The sequence below is a fragment of the Uloborus diversus genome, chromosome 5 (assembly GCF_026930045.1).
Source record: "Uloborus diversus isolate 005 chromosome 5, Udiv.v.3.1, whole genome shotgun sequence".
Lineage (NCBI taxonomy): Eukaryota > Metazoa > Arthropoda > Arachnida > Araneae > Uloboridae > Uloborus > Uloborus diversus.
The window spans coordinates 75,741,638-75,762,813 of NC_072735.1; the positions used below are offsets into that span (position 1 = coordinate 75,741,638).

The 21,176-nt window shown below is 32.1% G+C and overlaps 1 protein-coding gene across 1 annotated transcript in view; it reads left to right on the forward strand.

The window, feature by feature from the left end:
- Window positions 1-21,176, forward strand: part of LOC129222648 (nuclear receptor coactivator 3-like) — a 126,495-nt gene that overhangs the window by 86,358 nt on the left and 18,961 nt on the right. The window contains exons 12-16 of the mRNA XM_054857178.1: window positions 982-1,891; window positions 10,314-10,394; window positions 12,967-13,131; window positions 17,444-17,998; window positions 19,300-19,764. Of these exons, the coding sequence (XP_054713153.1) occupies window positions 982-1,891; window positions 10,314-10,394; window positions 12,967-13,131; window positions 17,444-17,998; window positions 19,300-19,764 (2,176 nt within the window). The remainder of the gene's footprint in view (window positions 1-981; window positions 1,892-10,313; window positions 10,395-12,966; window positions 13,132-17,443; window positions 17,999-19,299; window positions 19,765-21,176) is intronic.

The window sequence follows — 21,176 nt, forward strand, 5'->3', positions numbered from 1 at the left end:
CCCCCCCTCAATTTATCACTCATTGAATTATTGAAGCAACAAAATTTGAGTAAAGTTTAATGCAGAAAACTTTAGAGAATAATTTTGTTTTTCACAGCAAATTCAATAACATACTGATTGCATTTGAATAAGTCTACCGATTAATCTTGGTACTGCTAGCAGTACAGGCAGAATGAGTGATAACCAGAAGCATTCCTGCATTGAATGTTAACTAAGTATGAGTGTGATATTTTTTTGCATGAATGTTTTCACATTGCAGTTTTAAAAATGCAACATGATTTATAAAAGGAGAAGCAGTGACTTATATAAAAGAGAAAAAAAATGAATATAGTAAAGTTGTTGGTTAAAAATTTTATAGAACTGAAACCAAATTTGTAGTTTGAAATTAAAATTATTTTTCATTTATATTTCATTTCTCATGAAACTCTTAAATGAAAGTTAAAGCTTTTTTTTTCTATTTTTTTAAATCTATTTATTGTTAATATTGTTATTTTCATTTTTTTTTGGAATATTTTTTACTTTTTTTCTTTTTGAATTGATCATGCAATGCAAAAATGTTACTGTCTTTAATGAAGTTTTAATCTGTTGATTTCTTTTTGAATAAATGCTTGTCCTGTTTGTATGGGGAAAAGCAATTATCAATCCTGCAAAGTACAAAATAACCAGCTACATGTTGATAATAGTACCTTTTATTTTCTTTATTTGTTTAGAAATTTCTGCATATATTAATGTTTTTAATCAAGTTCCACAATTTATACTGAAATTCGGAAACCTATTTATAAAATGCTTTTGCTCTAAAATACGAGGTTTTGCTGTAGCTTTTCATAATATAGTTTGCTTGTGATTGCTTCCTTCTTTTGTTGTAGTTTAAACTGATAAGAATCCTTTATTCTCAAACTTTATTTTCTTTGCTTGATTTATTGTGCTTGCTTATCTCTGTAGAAATGCTTTAAGCTTACTAGTGCTTTGCTCTTTTTGTAGGGATAGTGACCATTGCTTAGAAAACAATGTGGTAAATCCTCAGCGGAGTAACCCTTCACTATCCAGTGGCAACATTGTCCCCTCCCTAGCCAGCAATATGAATGGCAACTCCTACTCCTTTTCTGCTCTTAGTCCACAAGAGTTTAACCTCAATGACATTGGACTTGACTTTTTACCCTCTTCCAGCTGGGATCTGGGAAGTGGAGAAGAGCAGAATATGGGTGATGGGGGCGGCAATCACCCAATTGGTGGTCCATCTCCTCCTGCCAGCAGCAGCAGCATCAATTCTGTTGCTGCTCAACGAACTCAGAACACTTCAGGCAGTGCCTTCAGTCCAGAACTGCGATCTCCTGCGCAGGTCAGTGCGACAAACAGTCCTGCGCCAGGCAGGGCTACGCCCTTCTCGAACACGTTTCCATTCAGCCCTGTGTCTTCACAGACAGTCAGTCGGACTAACTCTCCTGCGCCGCAGCAGATAAAGCGCGAGGAGTCTTCTGTCACGAATAATGAACTGTCCAGTCTCAGTCCCATGGGAGACTTGATGGGTGACACCCACAGCACCTCAAATACCAACAATGTCAACCAAAAACTGCGTAATCTCTTGACTCACGGAACTCATGGTATTGAGGAGGCTGATTCTTCTGTTCCTAAAACATCCTCCGAAAAGATGGAGGACATGAGCACAGATGGTGAAAATGATTTTGTGACTCATAATAATTCTGATGTCTCATCCCGAAATGAGAATATTATTCTTCGTGAACTGTTGAACCAAGAGGATGAGGATATTAGTGATGAGAACCGAAATAGTTTACCTTGTGATTCAAACTGTAATATAAATATTTCAAATGATATGTGTTCAAATGATTCATTACAAAAAAGGACAGTAAATAATAATAACATGTTAAGAAAGGTAAGTAGAATTTTCAGATCATATTTTTTATAAACAAATTTGTAATTTGTATGCTTAGATACTAAGTACTGAAATAATGAAGCACCAATTAATAAAAACAAAATCATTTTATATTTTCCCAAAATGTATTATTAATTTGTGCTTCATTTTACTTAGTTTATTTTAGTTAAGAATGTAAAATAGAACTGTGCATCATATTATCTTATTCGTCTCTTATCTCTTGTTTTTTGCAACATGTATGGATCATAATATTTCTGGTGTTATTTATTTTCATTTTTCCTTTAGACTTTTGACTTTTATTGTACAGTCGAGCCCGTTTATTGGAGTAGCCAATTAGCCACTAAAATGTTTTCTAATAAGTGGGATATTCTATTTTTCGGATCAAAATTACGAATTACAACTTTTTGGTATGCTTCAAATGTATTACGTTAAGCATGATATTCTTTTAATTGATATTCCAATAAGCGGGCTCGACCATATTCAGTTGTCCCCCTCCCCTACACCCCCAACATATGCAACGGCAATGGGATTTTCAACTTTCATGATATCTTGCAGTTTATTTCTTTTACTTTGTTTACACTGGCACAATGGGGAAAAGTAGTCTTTGGCTCCAGAAAGTTTGAGGCATTAAAAAAATTGGTCATTTCATTGTTATTTAAATTTTCTTAATAAATATAAAACCTCAAATAGTATTAATGTGATTTTAAATTTTTTTATTGGAAATTAACTTATTTTTGTGAGTTATTATTTTTTCAACGCAGTCGGAATTTTATGCCAGAATATGAAAATTGTTGTTAAAATTAACTGTGACTATCTTTAACTACAACTTCTATGTTAGTTTTGTTTACCTACAAAAACCATGATGAGTTATAGAGAATTGAAGTCATTAGTGTGCAGACTAAAGTTAGTAGACTGTTGTATATTCATTGTTTTTCTAAACTATTAAGAACCATTTATAACTTTAATTAAATTGTGTAGTAAACATTTTTGTGAAAACGAATTACCTCAAAAGGTTCCCCAAAAAACTACCTAATAAGACATACAAACCCCCTGTAGTCAGTCGTGTAAAGCACATTTTTGTGAAAATGTATTACCTCAAAAGGTTCCCCAAAAAACTACCTAATAAGACATACAAACCCCCTGTGGTCAGTCGTGTAAAGCTGGTGATCTTTAGATGTATAACTCATCAGTTTGTGCCATTGTCTTTCTAGAAAATAAGAGTTTGAAATTTTTACTATGTGGGGAAATTTTTTCCATTTAAACTGATTCAATTTGTAGCACTTGCTTTTCTCATTTACATTAGTCTCAAAAGAGAGAAAGGAAATGGTGTAGTGTCTAGTGTAAGAGGTTTTGTATTTCCGGTCACCATTAGCACAGCTTTGGGTGGTCATGTTCAAAAAAAGATGATTGAGTGTTGCCTTTAAAATATCAAAGCTTTTTCAAAAGGTATTATTTGAAAAAAAATCTCAACATTAAAGTGTCCTCTTATCAAATAAAACAATAATGTAGTACAGCATTTTTAAGAAATTTCATGTAACAAATTTCACACTTAATTTTACCAACCCCTTAGAACCAGGAATAAGTTCATCAAGTCGAAACTTAATAAAAATTGCATACTGTGTATTGTAGTATGTACTACTGTGGCAAGTTCTATCAATGCTAATAGGTATTTTATTATTTTTTTTGTTTTTGTTTTTTGTCAAATGAATCAAGTGTCTGAACAGAGACATACAGAAATTCCTTTCATAAGAACTGGATCTGCTAACCACTTTTAAACCTATATATTTTGTTATAAAAACAAAAGCTAAGACTGAGAATTTAAATGAAGGAGATTATCTTCTAGATTTACTGTTCCTGCTGCTAGAATTCTTAAGAAATGGCTACTTTAAACTTATGTTGAGTTCGTAAAAAAAGTGAGTTTTGCCAATTGTTCCCCCAAAAAAAAAAAAAAAAAAATGAAAAATTGCAGTGTTTAAATAGAAGATATCTTGGCACTAGCAAATAGTTTGTAAAATGACGACTGTTTATTAATTAGAAGTTCATAAAAACAAGCATCAACTATATATTTACTTGCATGCCCAATTTCAAAACTTAACTAATTAAAAAAAATTAAATTATGTTGCAATGTGTTCTTAAAAAAAAAAAAAAAAAAAAAAAACATTTTTTCACTATGTTTCGGTTATTTGTTTCTAGTTAGTTGGCTTTGTTAGAAAAAATTTTGTATCAAAAAACATAATTTTATCAATCTTAACGATCTTTTCAAAAAATCTTGACTCTCTTTTTTCTTCAAATTTTATTCTGTGTAAGATATACTCTCAGCTCCAAACATTTATCTGTTCAGTATCAATATCTACAAATCTGACTGTGTGATCTATACAAATCTGTTATTGTGTGTTTGAACACAGAGTCCATACTTTTAATCTTTATGATGAATTGGAGCAAGATTTAGTGCAAAACATAATTGTCTGCTTGAAGAAATTTTTGAAAAGGTTTTAGCCAAAATTGTTTTTTTTTTTCACTCCAAATTTAAAAACTAAAGAAAAAATGGGGAAAATCTTTTCAACATCCCGGTTTGACTGGGATAGTCCCTGATTTCAGGTTAAATCCCTTTGTCCCGGCTGGTGTACTTCATGTCCCAGAAAAAAATTAATTTGATTAGATGACCAAATAAGTCCAAAAATAACTAACCATGAAGGATATTTGAAACATAAACTTTTAAAATTCCTATTGGATCAGCTTTTAACAGCAAGGATTTTAACAACAACATTAAAACCAAAAAAGAGTTTCTAAAAAAAGGTCCTAGCTAATGAAAAATACAGATGAATATTTTTCAAGTTTTTATTCCTCATTCAAAGTATTTTTTCTTAATAAAATAACCAACAAATATTAACCTGTAAGAAATAAAACGTTTGTATTTATTTGCTTGATCCTTCATTATTACCCCTGATTTAGGCTCATAATCATTATTATTTATAGCATTAAGAATAAACTATCCTCTAAAACACGCTAAAAACCAGCCAGGGGTATGTTCCCTTCAGAGGTGTTTGACCCAAGTTGCCAAAAATTTTGGGCTGACAAACACATTTTAAAGCTAAAAAATTATTTGAAAAAAAAAAAAAGCTTTCAAAATATTTATTTTCAATAGTTTTGCTAGCATATTTCAAAACTTTTTAGGGGGGGGGGGGGATCGGAGCTTCCTTATACAAGTTTTGAAATTTTCACTGTCTTCCAACATTTTATTTGAGTCGGACACTTCTTTGTTACTTTTCATTATACTGGCTCCTGAACACAGCGCCGCAGACTCAATGTCTCGAGAAAAGCAATTTTTACTGTCTACATATTTTAAATACATATGCTATGAATAGAAAAGTGACAGCTAATCCCCCCTCAGCCCCCCCCCCCAAAAAAAATCGAGAACTATTTAGAGAACTATTTACAGTTTCTTATTATGGTTTCGGTTAGGCTTTTCTTTCTTTTTTTTTCAAGCAGTCATTTTCACTACTCAAATGCAATGAACCTTGAAACAGATTACAAAGTATTGTCAAGACTTGATGGGGGGTCATGAACTTTATTATCCCCCCTTCCTTGTATTCACTTCTTATGGTTTTGATCAAGTTTTTTTTTCGAGCAAACATTCAAATACTGTTGCAGGTTTGGTGAGCCCATGACCCCCCCCCCCCCCCTTTGTATCCACCACTGACTCAAACATAGTAGCAATTTATTTCTTAGATCGTATGTATAGTATGGCAATTCTTCTATCTCTCTCTATATTGTGATTTTATTTTATTAAGTTGTCTTAGCCCCCTCCCCCAGTCTTATTAATTAATGCCCCTTTCTTTTTTTTTTGCTGTCGAACCAGAATCAAGTGTTTGACAAATGCTTAAGCCTGCATTTTTTGTCCATTAGTTTCATCAGCACTACAAAAAAAAACTTTACCATTTATTTTTCTCACCAGTTAGGTTTGTGGCTGTACAGTAAACACTCGTTTTATGTGTGTTCATTTTACCTGGTTTTCATTATACGTTGTTTAAGATTTGACACCTTTATTTTATTTTACGCGGATGAGTTTCGGTTTTACGCGGATGTGGTATTGTAAACACATAAAATTTTTTCCTCATTCAAAATCCTAACTCCAAAAGATTGCAGATTACACGTAATAAACTGCATTTTGGCGTGCTAATAATTGAGCTTCGGCATTGGAAGCATTATATGTGATTGGTTCCACAACTCAAACTTATCCCTAAACTTATTAAACTCACACAGTTCAGAACTCACTGAAAGAAGAGCTTTTACGAGTGACAAAAGAGGCCAAAATGAACAAGGATACCGATGTTGGAGATGCACAACCAAAAGCGTTCACATTGAAAATTTTGAGCCATTCCTAGACAATAGAAATGATCTTTCTGATTTGTTAGTGAAGGAAGATTCTATCATGGAACTGATGCAAGTGATCATGGATGCGTCAATGCTCTGCAAAGAATTACAGAGAAAAATTCTTAATGACTGCCAAAAGACTATCATAGCCAGCTCCTCTTTATAAGCAGAACACAAAATTAATTGATGTTTTCTTTATGCATGTTGTGCTTAAAAGTCAATATAAGTACACATTAAACTTATTATACAATTAGTCATCGCTAGAATGAAGTATTTTGTTACAGGGTGGCGACAGATCAAGGAAATCAGGGAGATCAGGGAAAAGTCAGGGAACTTTATTACTCAGGGAAATATCGGGGAATTTTGAAAAAATAACAAAAATTCAGGGAAAATTGAGCAAATGAAGGAAAAAAAATTTTTTTCCTTACACAAATGAAGTACTTTGATTCCTTACAAATTTTCCACCAATTATTTGTTTTAAAAATGTAAAATTAATGAGATGCGATTATACAGTGCCGCATATTTGTGCATCTTTTTTCCTCAAGGTTAAAGTATTCAATCTTAGGATGAGCTTCCTGAGATTGCTTCTGTGTCTGTAAAGTTGTTTATTTTACCTTGCTTGAAATTTCCTTCCAAGCATTCCAAGCTACGTAAAATAAACAACCCTACAGGCAAAAAGGAAACCGTCATTAATGATTTTGCTCCCTTGCCTTTACTCATTGTCTTGAAGTAATTAGCATACTGTTATCACGATTTCAAGAACAAATCTTTGTTTTTTAAATTAATGCTGAAAAAATCTTAAAAGTTATCACTTGGCGTTTTTAATGTAATTGCTAAAATTGAATTTTGACTGAAAATCAATTTTTTTTTTTTTTTTTTTTTTGCCATGGGATTAATTGCTGTCAATTCAGATTACACGAAAGGTTGTTTTTTTCACAGACTTTAAAACTTGATTATTTTAAAACCATATACATTTTGAAATTAATAATTGTTTTTGAATTTCAATATTGTTTGTTACTAAAAACTAATCTAAGGTTTCTTTTTCCGACAACTAATGAAATCATTTGAAATTGAGTTGTGTACATAAGTAAATATTTTTATTATTTTTTAATAGTTAAAATGCTGTATTCATTCATTAAAACCTGAGTTCTTGAGTAGAGAATAGCTCAATATGACTGGTTGTTGAAAGATATCAATTTGTTTTACATAAATATATCTATTCTGCTGTTTGCAAGTAAAGGGCGGTAACTGCACATTTTTTTTTTTTTTTTGCATTTTTGTCATCTAAATTGTACATACTTGCTTATTTGGTTTCCGCTGAAAAAGAGGCGCGAAAAAAAAGTCTAATTCCAACATTTTCCTAGTGTTAGTATTGAGTCCACCACACATTTCTTCAAATATCTCGGAAAACTAATTTCTGCAGATACTACCATTTACCTGCACACGGCAGTATTATTTACGTAAGTAAAACTACATTACTTCTGTACTTTAACTATCATTTGTTATTCTTGCAGCAACAATTATACTGCTTGAAAATTCAGTTCAAGATTATTTCCATTTAAATGTTTTAGCTTTATCACGATCAAATATTTCTTTAAGAGTGGTTTTAATAATTTCTTAGAATTCTTATGTTAACTGGTTCCTAGAAGTAAAGTATTTGTTTTAGATTTCTCACAATATTTCTCTGCCGATAATTTAATACACTATTTTTACGAAAAAAAAAGAATCCTCTTTTCAAAATATATTTTTCATTAACAGCTTAAACCGTTCTAAACACAGCATTTTATTTAATATGCAATGCTTTTCAGGTAGGGCAAAGAAAGGGAACCATTATCATTGATAACGTATATCAGGGAAATTTTGTGAACTTAATCAGGGAAAAGTCAGGGAATTTTTTTTTCCAGTTCCTGTCGCCACCCTGTGTTATCTGCGGAACCAAACCCTTATTTTAACACTAGTATTAGGTCTCAATTTACGCAGCATTTCCGTGGAACGCAACCCTCGCATCAAGCAAGGGTCTACTGTATTTTATTTTGAGCCACTTTTGCATGCAGTGTTTGTTAAAAAATAATGTATTAAAACACAGTTCAATGGTAGTACAGAAAAATTATACATGTAGCCAGATAATTGTGTATAATAGAACCCTGGTATAATGTCTTCATTTTATGGGCAAAGGGTGAAGTTTTCAAAATTTGTTAAAATATACTGGCAAGTGATAGAATTAATGCTGTTCTGACAAAGCACTTAAATTTTTATTAAATTATAATCAATTAATTTGTAATAATATTAATTTATGTTATTTCTAAATTAAATCAACTGATTTTAGATTAAATTTATGATTTAATGTAGTCGGTGCTTTTATTTTGATTATAACTCCAGATGCACATCCAAGCATTATTTCAAAACTCAAAATATTCCTTCTGTTTCCATTCTGAGCAACTTATTATCTAAGTCCGGTTATCTCTCCATCGAGTTCAGTATTTGTGCTTGTAAATGAATAAAAGAAATTTATTCTCTTGTTTATGGTGGTATTAAAATTGCTGAAGTTAGACAGTAATCCTAATATGCATTAAATCATTGTTGTAGGAAGTGAAGTTATTCATAGTCGCACTTTTGTCAACCATATTTGTAGAAATGTGATTGGTAAAACCTATTTTATGTAGTTAACTAAAATTTTGGATAATTGTTCATTAAATGTAATTTTGATGATCCCCTTTGGAACAGATTTTTATTCTCACATCATAATGTGGACTTCAAACTATTTTAATGCAAAGTGATAATGATGAATCGTTTCTTCTTTCTTTCTAATGTGGCTTTGTTATTCTTAACCTTTTGCAGACTTAGTGCAATTCCCATGATATGACATCCACCTCTTTCATGCGTCACCATTAAGGAGGGGATGTCAATGGCACAGATAATTTTAACGCTCAGTTTCCACCAGATGGGTGACTCTGGCTCTCTTTAACGCGAAACTGCATTTGGGATTTAATTTTACCATGGGCGTTCAAAGCCAAACGAATACCCAAGGGATCTTTTACATGCCGCATAATATGATGAATACTTTTTTTTTGTGTCAAATAGAAAAGATGTTGCAATATTTTTCTCACCGGGAAAAATTGCCAGACCATTTTAAGTCTAAATGGTTCTTTTTATTTTATTTCTAAATGCACATTAAATAAGTTTCAAAATAAGAAACTGAAATGACTTGAGAAGTAAAAATGGAAGAAAAATATTTTTTTATAGCCCTCTTCAGAACAGCAATGATAAAACTACTTCTGAACATTTTCAAGGAAAATGTGTTCTTTGTTGTTTTTTGTGCCTAGATATAATGATATTGTTTGTTAGACATCATATCTACTATTTCAGGATCTCTATAGAAAAATTTAACATCCTTGTGTGAAGTTGGCTTTGAACCCTTAATTAAACTCAGGATATTATTTTGTACATTAGTTTTGGAGATTATAGTAAAATTTAACATTTTTGTGTGAAGTTAGCTTTGGATCCTTAGTTAAAACTCAAGATGTTATTACGTACATTGGTTTTGGACGTTTTCAAGTCCAAATACAAGTTGAAAGCACATGTAGACATTTTTTTGTTTTTGGACTACAATGTCTAAAGGTCAATGTCTTTTTAAGTAGTTCACTTTTACTTGAATTGTTGTCTCTCAGCCCTCCCCAATCAAATAATAGTGTTTTGTTGTACTTATTAGTTTAGTTTTATTTTAAAGTTTTTTCGCTGACCTTAAAATTAGAATAAATGTGTGTTGGTAGGATTAACTCAAAATAAAATGATGTGCAAAGTAAACTGTAAATTAAACAGTTAAGGCAAAAAAAAAAAAATAATAATAATAATGTTTCAAACTCTACTTTTGGACAAAATACTGCGAATAGCCCTGTATTCTCCATAAAGAGAAAATTTTGTATTCTTATGAAATGTAAGGTAACATTTTTGCTGTATTATAGTGTTGCATCATTTTTTTTTTCGTACTTTTCACATAGTTTGGAAGCATGTTAATTAAGTTTTTGACATAATGATTTTATTTTGTTAGCTTCTTAACAATGATGATGATAAAAGCTTTAAGAAAAATCAAGATATTCTAATACAACAACTTTTGAAGACCGAAGGAAAAGTGGGTGAAATTTATATCTTAATATAAATATGTAAACTTTTAAATATTGTCATAAATGTCTGCAAAGAAGTTCCATCATAAACTTGGCTAAAAATCTGTGCTAAACTCAACATTATAAAAGTACAAAACTGGCAAAATTATTGCATATGCTTATCTCAGAACTGCTTTCAGCTATGAGTTCACTTATTTTGCATTGAAAAAGGAGTTCTTTGTAACCCTGAACACGTGTCTTGCAGTAATCTGCAGTTTGGGCAATTTAACATTATTATTTCTTTTTTACTTTTCAAGCACAAAAGTATTGATTCAACACACATGTGTATGCAATATTTTTTTCTAATTTTGTTGTTTAATAATGTTGATATTAGTATTTATTTTATATGCACACTGCTAATCGCTTTTATTGCTTGAAAACATATTTACAATTCTCCTCTTTCATATTAGCCCTAATGATGTTCTAAACACAAACAATTGAAAAATTGCTGTTATACCTACTAGTTATTTTTTTTAAACTTCAAACACTTAAAAATGAGCTCCAAAAATACTAATGTCTTTAGTCTCGTGGCTTTATAATCATTTTAATCTTCAAAAACTTGATTTTTAAGTCACATCTATTTCTGTTTATTCTGTTATTAATTTTTGTTTCTTAAATGTGTAGTTGCTTTAACTAATAAGTTTTGAAACTAAACTATTGCTACCAACTAGCCATATTACTTTGCTTTCATTTATATCAGCAATAAATCAATGGCAGAGTTCTAACTCCTGGGTTTTCAACAAACAACTGTGCTTCAGCTCAGTTCATTTGAGAACTGATAATTTTAATTTGCTTCCAAAAGCTATTTTAATTTGCTACTTAACATCTAATTTTCTTCCTCTAAAACTTTTTAGCTTTTTAAAAGGTGGTTTTTGCAATATTAATAAAACCTGGAAAATATCCTATATACACTCAAGAGCCAAAACATTATGACCACCTGTCAATAATGAGTTGGCCCACCTTTGGCGTGCAACACAGCTTCAATACACCTTGGCATGGATGCCACAAGTCCTTGGTAGATGGCCGGAGACAGATTGTACCAGATGTTTGAGCAGTTATGCAAACCTGAGGTATTGCAAATTGGTGGTCTTTGAACTCTGAGCTGCCATCCCATGATATCCCAAATGCTTTCTATCGGATTGAGATCTGGTGAGTTAGGCGGCCAGGACATTAACTGGAATTCAGCATCATGTTCCTCGAACCACTCCAACACAGTTTTAGCCTTGTGACACGTGGCGTTGTCCTGTTGGAACATTCCATTTCCAGGTGGAAAAACAGGGGCCATGTAAGGGTGCAACTGGTTCGCAATGATGTTCAGATACCCTGTGGCATTCAGGGTCTGCTGTACCACAACCATGGGTCCCAGAGACGCCCAAGAGAACGTCCCCCAAAGCATAATACCCGCCACCACCGACCTGTGTATAACCTACTGCATATTGAGGGAGCAACTGTTTGCCCGGAAGACGGCGTATCCTGACAAGGCCATCGCCGTGTTGCATGACAAAACGTGATTCATCTGACCAGGCAACTCTCTGCCACTGATCCATGGACCAGTCGCGATGTTTCCGGGCCCAGCGCAGGCGCAGTTGGCGGTGATGCTTGGTCAGAAAAGGCACACGAGTGGGACGTTTGCTGCGTAGCCCCATATCCAACAGTGTTCGCTGAACAGTGTGCTTCGATACTATTCTACATGGCCTTGCATTGTATTAGGCTGTCAGCTGAGTCACTGTCTGGCTCTGGTTTTGCTTCACCAGGCCAGACAGTCTTCGACAACCTTTTTCTTCGATAGCGTGTGGACGTCCAATACCATGTCGTCTACTGCTGGTTTCACTGGCATTCATCTACTTTGCATAAGTACTAAAAACTAGGTCGCAAACAACCCACGATTCATGCAGTTTCTGAAATACTTGTTCCGACCCTTCGAGTCATTACAATCTGCCCTCTATCAAAGTCGCTTAGATCCGCAGCCTTTCCCATCACACACAGAAGTAAGTGAAAGAATGATTCGTCAGACTCTCCAGCAGCAGTTAAATACCACTTCCACCTGATCACGTGCCTTCCACGTCATCCAGTCGAGTTCAATGCAAAATGTAGGGGTGGTCATAATGTTTTGGCTCTTGAGTATATATATATATATATATATATATATATATATATATATATATATATATATATATATATATATATATATATATATATATATATATATATATATATATATATATTTAAATTTAATGAAAAATGCATACTGAAAAAGGATTAACTTAAATATTTTCCTTATTCTTTGAAATACTCTTATGTACTCTTTTGAAATATTCTAATTTTGCAATACTATAACTAAACTCAGAGGAGTACTTTTTCTGCAGTATTTCTGAATGTGTTAATAATATTCTTTTTCAAATTAAATTCGAAATTTTTCATGACAGTTGCATGCATTTATTTATCACCACAACATTGTGGTATGTTTTTTTTTTTTTTTTTGAAGAAGAAGAAGAAGAAAATTTTTAGTACCTTATATAAGCATTGCTCATTTTGTTTTAGGTATCTGTTGATGCTAGTTTGTCAACAAATTCTAAGCCAGGTGTGTCTTCTGGTTTGCCAAATTCTGCATTAGAAGTCATGAATTCTGTTGTCAAGAGGAAATCTCCTGACACACCAACAGAAGAATCAATTGCAAAAAGACAAGTTCCACAAAATCATCAGCATGTATGTATTTTAATCTTTTTGGTTTTACATATGTAGATTTGACTTGATTTCTTCACGTTAAAAGTATTAGTTTCACCCATGTTCTTCATTGTATAACAGCTATAAGTAATAAACGCACTGTCTTTTGTATCTTTTTAAACTGCACTTAAGGTCATTAAGTGAACGATGTGTGCAAGGTGTTAAATAATTTATGAATCATTATCAGAAATATTGTGTTTTATTCTTACATGCTCCCACTACTATTCGGGGGGGGGGGGGGTTCATGGTCTTCTATGGGTCATGAAAATCCTGGAAAGTCATGGGAAAAAAGAATAAACATTTCTCAGACCTGAAAAAGTCATGGAAAATTAATATTTTTATTAAAAGACATGAAAATTTATTTTAAAGTCATGGAAAATTTTGTTGAGTTGTAAGAAAGTAACAGTTGCTAATAGAGCATTGAAAACCTTGAGTGATTTAAAAGTATTGCTTGTAAAATATATTAATACTGGAAAATGGAATTATTCCAAAAATAAATCTGGGTTTTGGAATCCTGTTGCATTCGCTTCTGTAACAGCCGTTCGCCTTTTTTTCTAATGTGGTTTTACTACTGGGACATCACTAAGTTTGAATTCACCATTATTTTCAGCCTTTCTTATATTTTATATTCTATAGTGGTGGAATTACATGCTCTTCAGGGGTCTGGCCAGAGCAAATTTGGGTCCGTTAACGGACCCTTCACAAAAATCCGATCAACCAAAACGGACCTTTCACAAAAATCCAATCAACCAAAACGGACCTTTCACAAAATCCCGATCAACCAAAACGGACCCTTCACAAAATTCTGATAAACAAAAACGGATCTTTCACAAATTGTTTATTGAAAGAGCAAATCTCAAATTAAAATAATACAGCATATTTCCTGTATAAAAACGATAATGGTTGGAACCTTTTTTAAAGTTAAATTAGAGGAATCAACTTATACAAAATCAGCTAATTTCGCAAAAGAAAACAAAAAAAAAAAAAAATCGGCACTCTTGTGATGCTCCTGCAAGCCATAAATAATTACTACGGCCAAATAAATATAATGCCTGTTGGTTTCTTTGAAAGAAATTAACAGCTGAAAGTCAGTTTGGTTTATAATTTTGCTTGTTTGTTTTATGCAGCAGTGTTGTTGTAAACTTCTTTGAAAAAGCGTCAACATTCTCTGAATAGGCGTCAACATTCTCTGAATAGGCGTAGTAAGCACTTTTCTCCCCACTCATGATTTAATAATCAATAATATACAGCGAAATGAACTTAGAACTGCAAAGGGTAGTAGGGGGGGGGGGATGTGATCGCTTCACATAGAGTTACCAAATTCAAACTAATCACCACTTAGGGTCAGCGTCTAGTGGTGCGATGTTTAACTGGATGTTTAACTGTTTATCGCCACTTAGCGTCTGGCGGTGCAATGTTAAACTGTTATTTTGGGAGAAAGTTATATGGGTTTGATTTTTCGATGCTAAAAAGGATAATTAACTTAAAATAAACTCTTTTATTTACCGTTTTTTTTCTATAGATGCCTACATTTTGAAAAACGAAATCTTTTTACATTCGATATGAGAATCATATTTCATTCTTTTTTCTAGCTAACTTCGCTTTATTTGGATGTAAATAAATGAAAAGGGTTCTTTATTTTTGTAACAAAGCTTATTTCAGGTTTTTAAAGCGGAATTCCATTTTCTTTTATGAGTCAATAATTAAAATGCTGAATCGATCGTTTATTTTTTATTTTAATTATTTATTATTATTATTATTTTTGCTTCAACTGTGTCCAGATATTAATGATATGTTTATCATAGGGCTCTAAAATGCAATTCTAAAATAATTTTATCCAAAATACTTATTTTACAAGCCGTTTTTATACTTTTGATGCCTTCACTTTGAGGATTGCAATCTCTTTGCATCCGCTATGGGAATCTGATTTTTCGCATTTTCGATGTTTAGTACGCTTAGTTAAGAAGTAAACAAATAAAATATATTTTTTATTTTTGTAAAAATCACGGAATTTATAAGTTTTAAACGAAACTCTGTGCTCTTAAACAGTGTCTTGCGTTAAAAATTCAAATGCTGAACCCCTGACTGAATTTTTTTTTCTTACAGTTGTTTTAAATACTATACAAATAGCATTTCTAGTATAATTTAACATGATGTAGAATGGCAGATAAATATTGATACTTGAGGGGTGCCCATCTCCCAGTGAGCGATGCCTCTCCCCCCCCCCTCAAATACTAGAAAAGTACTAAAGAATGATATTCTCAACAGAAAAGAGGGAAAACACTCAACTTTAAGTGTCAATGATGCAGTTTCCACCATCTCAAGAGTCGAAACTTTCGTTTTTGCAAAAAAAAAAATAATAATAATAATATATATATATATTTTTTTTTTTGCAAAATTATTTGATTTTTCACAAAAGTATTTGATTTTTCACAAAATTATTTGATTTTTCACAAAAAACGGACCCTGTGAAAAATCCTGGACAGACCCCTGCTCTTGATTTTTGCCTCGCCCACTCAAAAAGTAATTCAATTGCATCCAAGTTCATTTCAACCATTACCCGTAAAAAAATCATTATTAAACTTATCAAAGCTTATCTTAATTTGTTGAAAGCTTTAGAAAATTAATGCGTTTGTCAGGGGATAGAACATTGATATAGGGGAATTCTAATTATCTAAAACAGTGGTGCCTAACATGGGGCTCTCAACACTGATTCATTTGGCCAGCTGAAATATCTGGTTTAGATAAAAGAATTTACTGAAAACCATGGCTTTACTTTAAAAAACGAAAATACTGTCAAGTTACATGCATGGTTAGATGCACTGTTGACACCTGTGGGCAATATTTTTATAAAGTAAATTTATTATTTGAATGACTAATGCAAACTTTGTCTCGTTTATTACTATTCTGTCCTATTTATTAGACATTTAAGCATCAGTATAATACTGCATTCTCTGTATTTTTACTTCACTTAAATTTATATGTAAAAGACAAATAAAAACAGTTTATAATTAGTTTCTATAGTGTGCACTGACATTTTTTCAATCACAAACACAAGTAAGTGCTTCAATGAGGTAGTGGCTTTCAAGTAAAAGTTTTGCTAAATGCCCATTTCCGAAAATTGGAGAGTTTGAGTTTGAAATTAAATAGTGCTATTCTCTTGGTGTAGCAAGGTCATGAAAATTTTTATGAAGTCTTGAAAAGGTCATGGAAATTTTTTATCCAAAGTGAGTGTGAAGCCTGACTACATGATTACTACTTTAGTAGGGTTGTGGGCATTTTGAACAGCCTACGGGAAGAAGGTGCAATGAGCGAGGGGGTAGATAACTTTAAGAGTACCATTGATCTTCATTGGAGAGTAATAAATTAACTGGGACCAGCATAGATGGGCCCAGTGCTTGTTGCTGGTTGTCACATTTGTATTTGTATATGAAATTAAATTACAATACCAAATGTGTTGAGTTGCAAAAATCTCCTGATTTTCTAAATGTAAAAGCAAGTGGATCACCACCACATGCTCACATCCTTGTAAAGAAAGAGTCACAGTCAAATTCTTTTAAATATGATGAAATTTAGATGCCCAGATCATCAGTAAAGTAAATGGATATATGTTTATAGAAACATATATTTGCACTTCAATGTATTAATGATGTTCCATAATTATTAATAACTTTATATTTTCAAAAATATACAAATATTTAAATAGTAAAAATCATTTCAATTGTAATAATTTTTGAAAAGCTTTAAAAATGGAGACCGTATATTTTATTTAATGAAATGGATGTACCAGTCATTTCTCAATGTCTACGTGGTGCTTTTTCTAAAGTTAGGGGAGGAAAAAGAGCAAAATAGTAAAGCTGTGTGGCTTGTATTTTTTTGAAAGAAATTCTTTTATAAACTTTTCTGTTTTTAGTTAGTATTGAAAGTTCAAACTTGACATAAGAAATGCACATACATTTATATAACTTTTAATCCAGTGATGTAGCCAGAAAAAAATATTTGGAAGAGGGTATGGTTACTTTAAGTCCTTTTCTATGATCATAAAAGGGAAAATTCTGAGTCAAAATTGGGCAATAGATCCCTAAATCCCACTCATCTTGAATATGCCTATGTTTAAAGCTGTATCTTAGAAGTTATGTGACATGTACAATAATTTTTTCTTAGTAATGCTTCAATAGTTATCAAAAGTTATAGCTCTGTTTAATTTTAAGTGGTAACTTTTTTTCCACCATTCATTCAAGTTTTTTATTTTTTTCAACTTTTCATATTTAACTTCTCTTCATTTCAATTTTAGGCTCATCTTGCTGGACAAAACCCAATGCTTGCATCTATGTTAGCTCAAACCCCGAAAACTGCTCCTTCCGTTCCAACAAGCATAGCTAACGCCATTGTTTCGCAGCTACCTCAAGAAAGACTGCCAAAGAACCTCGAAAAGAAATTGGTGCACACGCCTTATACAGGTGCTCCAACCAGTGGCACTAGTTCTGCCTCGAATAGTCAATACAGCTTTAGTCAAGTACAAGTTGGTACAAGGAGTTTGCTATCGACTTCACTCCAGCAAGAAGTGGTTACTGCAGACTCTAGGGGCCATGTTACATTGGCACCCCACACCAATGCCCCCAGTTTCCCTCAAGTTAATTTTGTCAGTAAAATGTTACCTACCGGAGAGACAGCTCAGAGTATGAACTTGCCGATTGTGAATTATGGAAACAATTTCAATTCCAATTCCCAGCAGCATCAATCACTACATTCAGCGAATAATTTATTGTTTGAAAATCTCACCGAACTGAGTAGTGATTTGAATGCCGGACATGCTGCTGATCCTCTGCTGTCCGATATTCTTGACCAAGTAAGTTTTTAAAAATAATTTCTAATATACACTTCATTTTGTTGTTTTGAACTTTTTTGGTGGTCGATACTCACCCGCTGGGGGTAAACGAAGTTTTCAAAAAGGTCGATAAAGCTCTCATTTGAATAATTTCGTACGGAAATCCTGAAGGAAATAAAGTGTTTTTTTTTTACAAGAGCATTAACTAAGTAACTTTAAACCAAATGTATATGTTACTTCAATTAGGGTTATCTTTGGAATTATTTCAAGGGTGGGTAGAGCCTTACCTACATTTTTGCTACATCTGTATATATCCTGCTGCTATTTTTGCAGTAGTTTCCTCTGGATATCGAATAACGTTTACAAGTTTTCAAAGTCCATTTTTTTGGCAATATCTGTACATTAGTGCATCCAGAATTTATCTTCTCAGGTGGGGGGAGGGGGATAACAGAGCTTACTTGTATTACCAATTCTTATATTGCTATATTAGAATTGGCAATATGTGTTGAAACTATGAGCTTTGGGCTGTTGATACCCAACTCCCTCTCACTGTCACTTATTTTGACATGAATTAAATCTAGCACTTAACAGAATAGCTGCACAATAGATTTACATAGTAATGCCAATAACCACATAAAACTTTAGCCACTGTTTAAGGATTTTATTTAAAATGTATTTCCTCTCATAAATATACTTTTAAAAAATATGTTACTCATTCATTGAACTTGCACAAAATGTTAATTTTTAAAAAAATACGGATTTTAGGGTGCAAATATTCAGCTAGAAACATAATGAAGGTCTTAGAAATTTGATTTCAACCTTACTACTGATATTTAAAGCTAAATTGACAGATTTTTAGAAATCATTTATTTTTTTATTTTGGTGCCTAAAAACCTCCATTTTTATAAGTCCTATTTTATTGCAAAAAACCCTGAAATACAGATCAATAGTTCTTTTTCTTGCTTTGATTTCACTTATGTTAACTGTTTATACTATGTTTTTTGTTGTATTTTATATTTTAAATGCTTTCATTTACTTTTAAACATTTTTAAAAAAATGTTTGTTCTGTTTGGTGAAATTGCTCACAACTTAGTGCATGGACTTTTTCAAAAAAAAAAGTTGCAAAAGTTTTTTCAAGTCAAAACTAACTTCTGAATTGTTCAAACATCTTTTTAAATATTATTATTTCAATAAATATTTAACATGTTATGTTGTGTTTCAACCTTATTGCCTTATTGGTTTAAAGTCATAATACTGTTCCTAAATCTGTTTATATATATATATATTTATTTAAAAAAAATATTTACTTTCAAATTATACAGGTTTGGAGTATGGAGCAGGATATGAACTTGGATAGCACGTCCTCTGATGACACCATATTTAAGTTACTAGAAGATATTCCTGATCCTACACCTGTTGCTAGTCCTCGTCCAGCATCAACTCATGATGTAAATGAAAAGATGGCCATAAATGCTATTCAACGGCAACTCATGAGTTTTGAAATTCCTGGGGCATCTCCTAGAAATTCTCCAAGGTTTCAACAACAAGCATCTATGCCCATGATTGTACAACAAAATCAAATGGCTTCAAATTCTTATCAACAAGTAAATCAGTTCCAGGCAGCTCCACCTGCTTACACTGTATCTAACCCCATTCAAAGGACGAGAGCTCCAGGCATGCATCCAGTACAGAATAACATGGCGCCAACTTCACAGCAATTGGTTCAGTTGAACACTCAACGTCAAGCTGGTCCTCAGTACACTTCCGTTAATGATCTTACACCACAGGTAACTTTTTGCTAAATGTTGGGACTCTTGTGCTTATTTTTGATTCTTTAGCTGAAAGTGTTTTATATAGCAAATCATAAAACACCTGTTTCATCTTTCTTCAAAAATCCTTTTGCTTTATCTATGCGGAAAGGCCACTAAGAGTATTTAAATGCATCTATAGTGTTTTTGGTGATAAAAAATTGGATTATTGTTTATAGAACACAAGTTTTTTTTCTTTTTTTTATTATCTTGCAAAAAATTCACTTATTTCAAGATTACTTACAGGATAACTATTTTCTCTGGTATTTTTTTAAAATTTTTATTATTAATAATACTAACAGATAATTTTAATACAGAATTTTTTAATATTTTTTATTGAACCAATAAATCCTTTTTTCGGATCTCATAACTTTCTTTCGAGTGCAACATGCTCTAATGCTATCATAAATTCCTCAACTATGGTGTTTTTTTGTAATGCCTATGAATTTATATACAATGTACTGTTAGTAGCTCTTTAGTCTTTTTATATTCTTTGTAGTTTTAAGAGTCTGTAAAATGTTATTTTCAAAAATGGTTCCTTATACTTATCTATTCTTCCTGAATAAAATTTAATGACTCTCAAATATTTCTTATCCACTCACCTTGTTCCATAAAATTTTCTTTGATGACATTCAAATTTCTATGTAGAAAATTAATTGTAAAAGCACTATTTTTCAACAGTCTGTAATTTCCAATTTTTAAACTGTTACCATTGCAAAAAATTTAGCCCTTTTTTTCCCCCGCCTAGAATAATGATAAAAATATAAAAATTTTATTTTTTAAAATTGAAATGATATATTTAATAATAATTTAAATAATAAATAATTTTAAAAAAATATTGAGCATAAAACTATTTCATGAATTTAAAACAATGATACAACTTAGAAATAGAAAGCAGCTCATTAACTTACAATGTTTACACAAGCTTCTTCGAAGCCATTCAAAACTATCTCATGTTGGGCTTCAATATTATTAAATGTGTGTGCAAGCCAAAAAGTTAAAATCAGACCTTTTTTTAACTTTTGGTTTTGATCCTATAAAACTCACGAAATTTCCAACTTGCAAAATCACTAATATCTTCATTTTTAAGAAAATTAAGGCTCAGGAAAAAAGGATGCTTTTACAGCATGCATTCTTTTAGTTTTAACTTCCTACACCAAAGAGAGGAATACTCCTTCTTTTTCATGCACTCTTCAACACTAACTACTTTCCTTCGCAGAATGAGATCAACTATCGTCCTTTGTGCTTTTCTTCCTTATCTGCCATTTCGCTTTTTTTTTATTAAGGGGGGGGGGGAGAGAAAGCTTTAGAGGTCAATACTTTAATAGATCAGTAACCTGTCATTAGTCAGCGATAATCCTTACCTGCTGTTAGTTGGCAATATGATACTT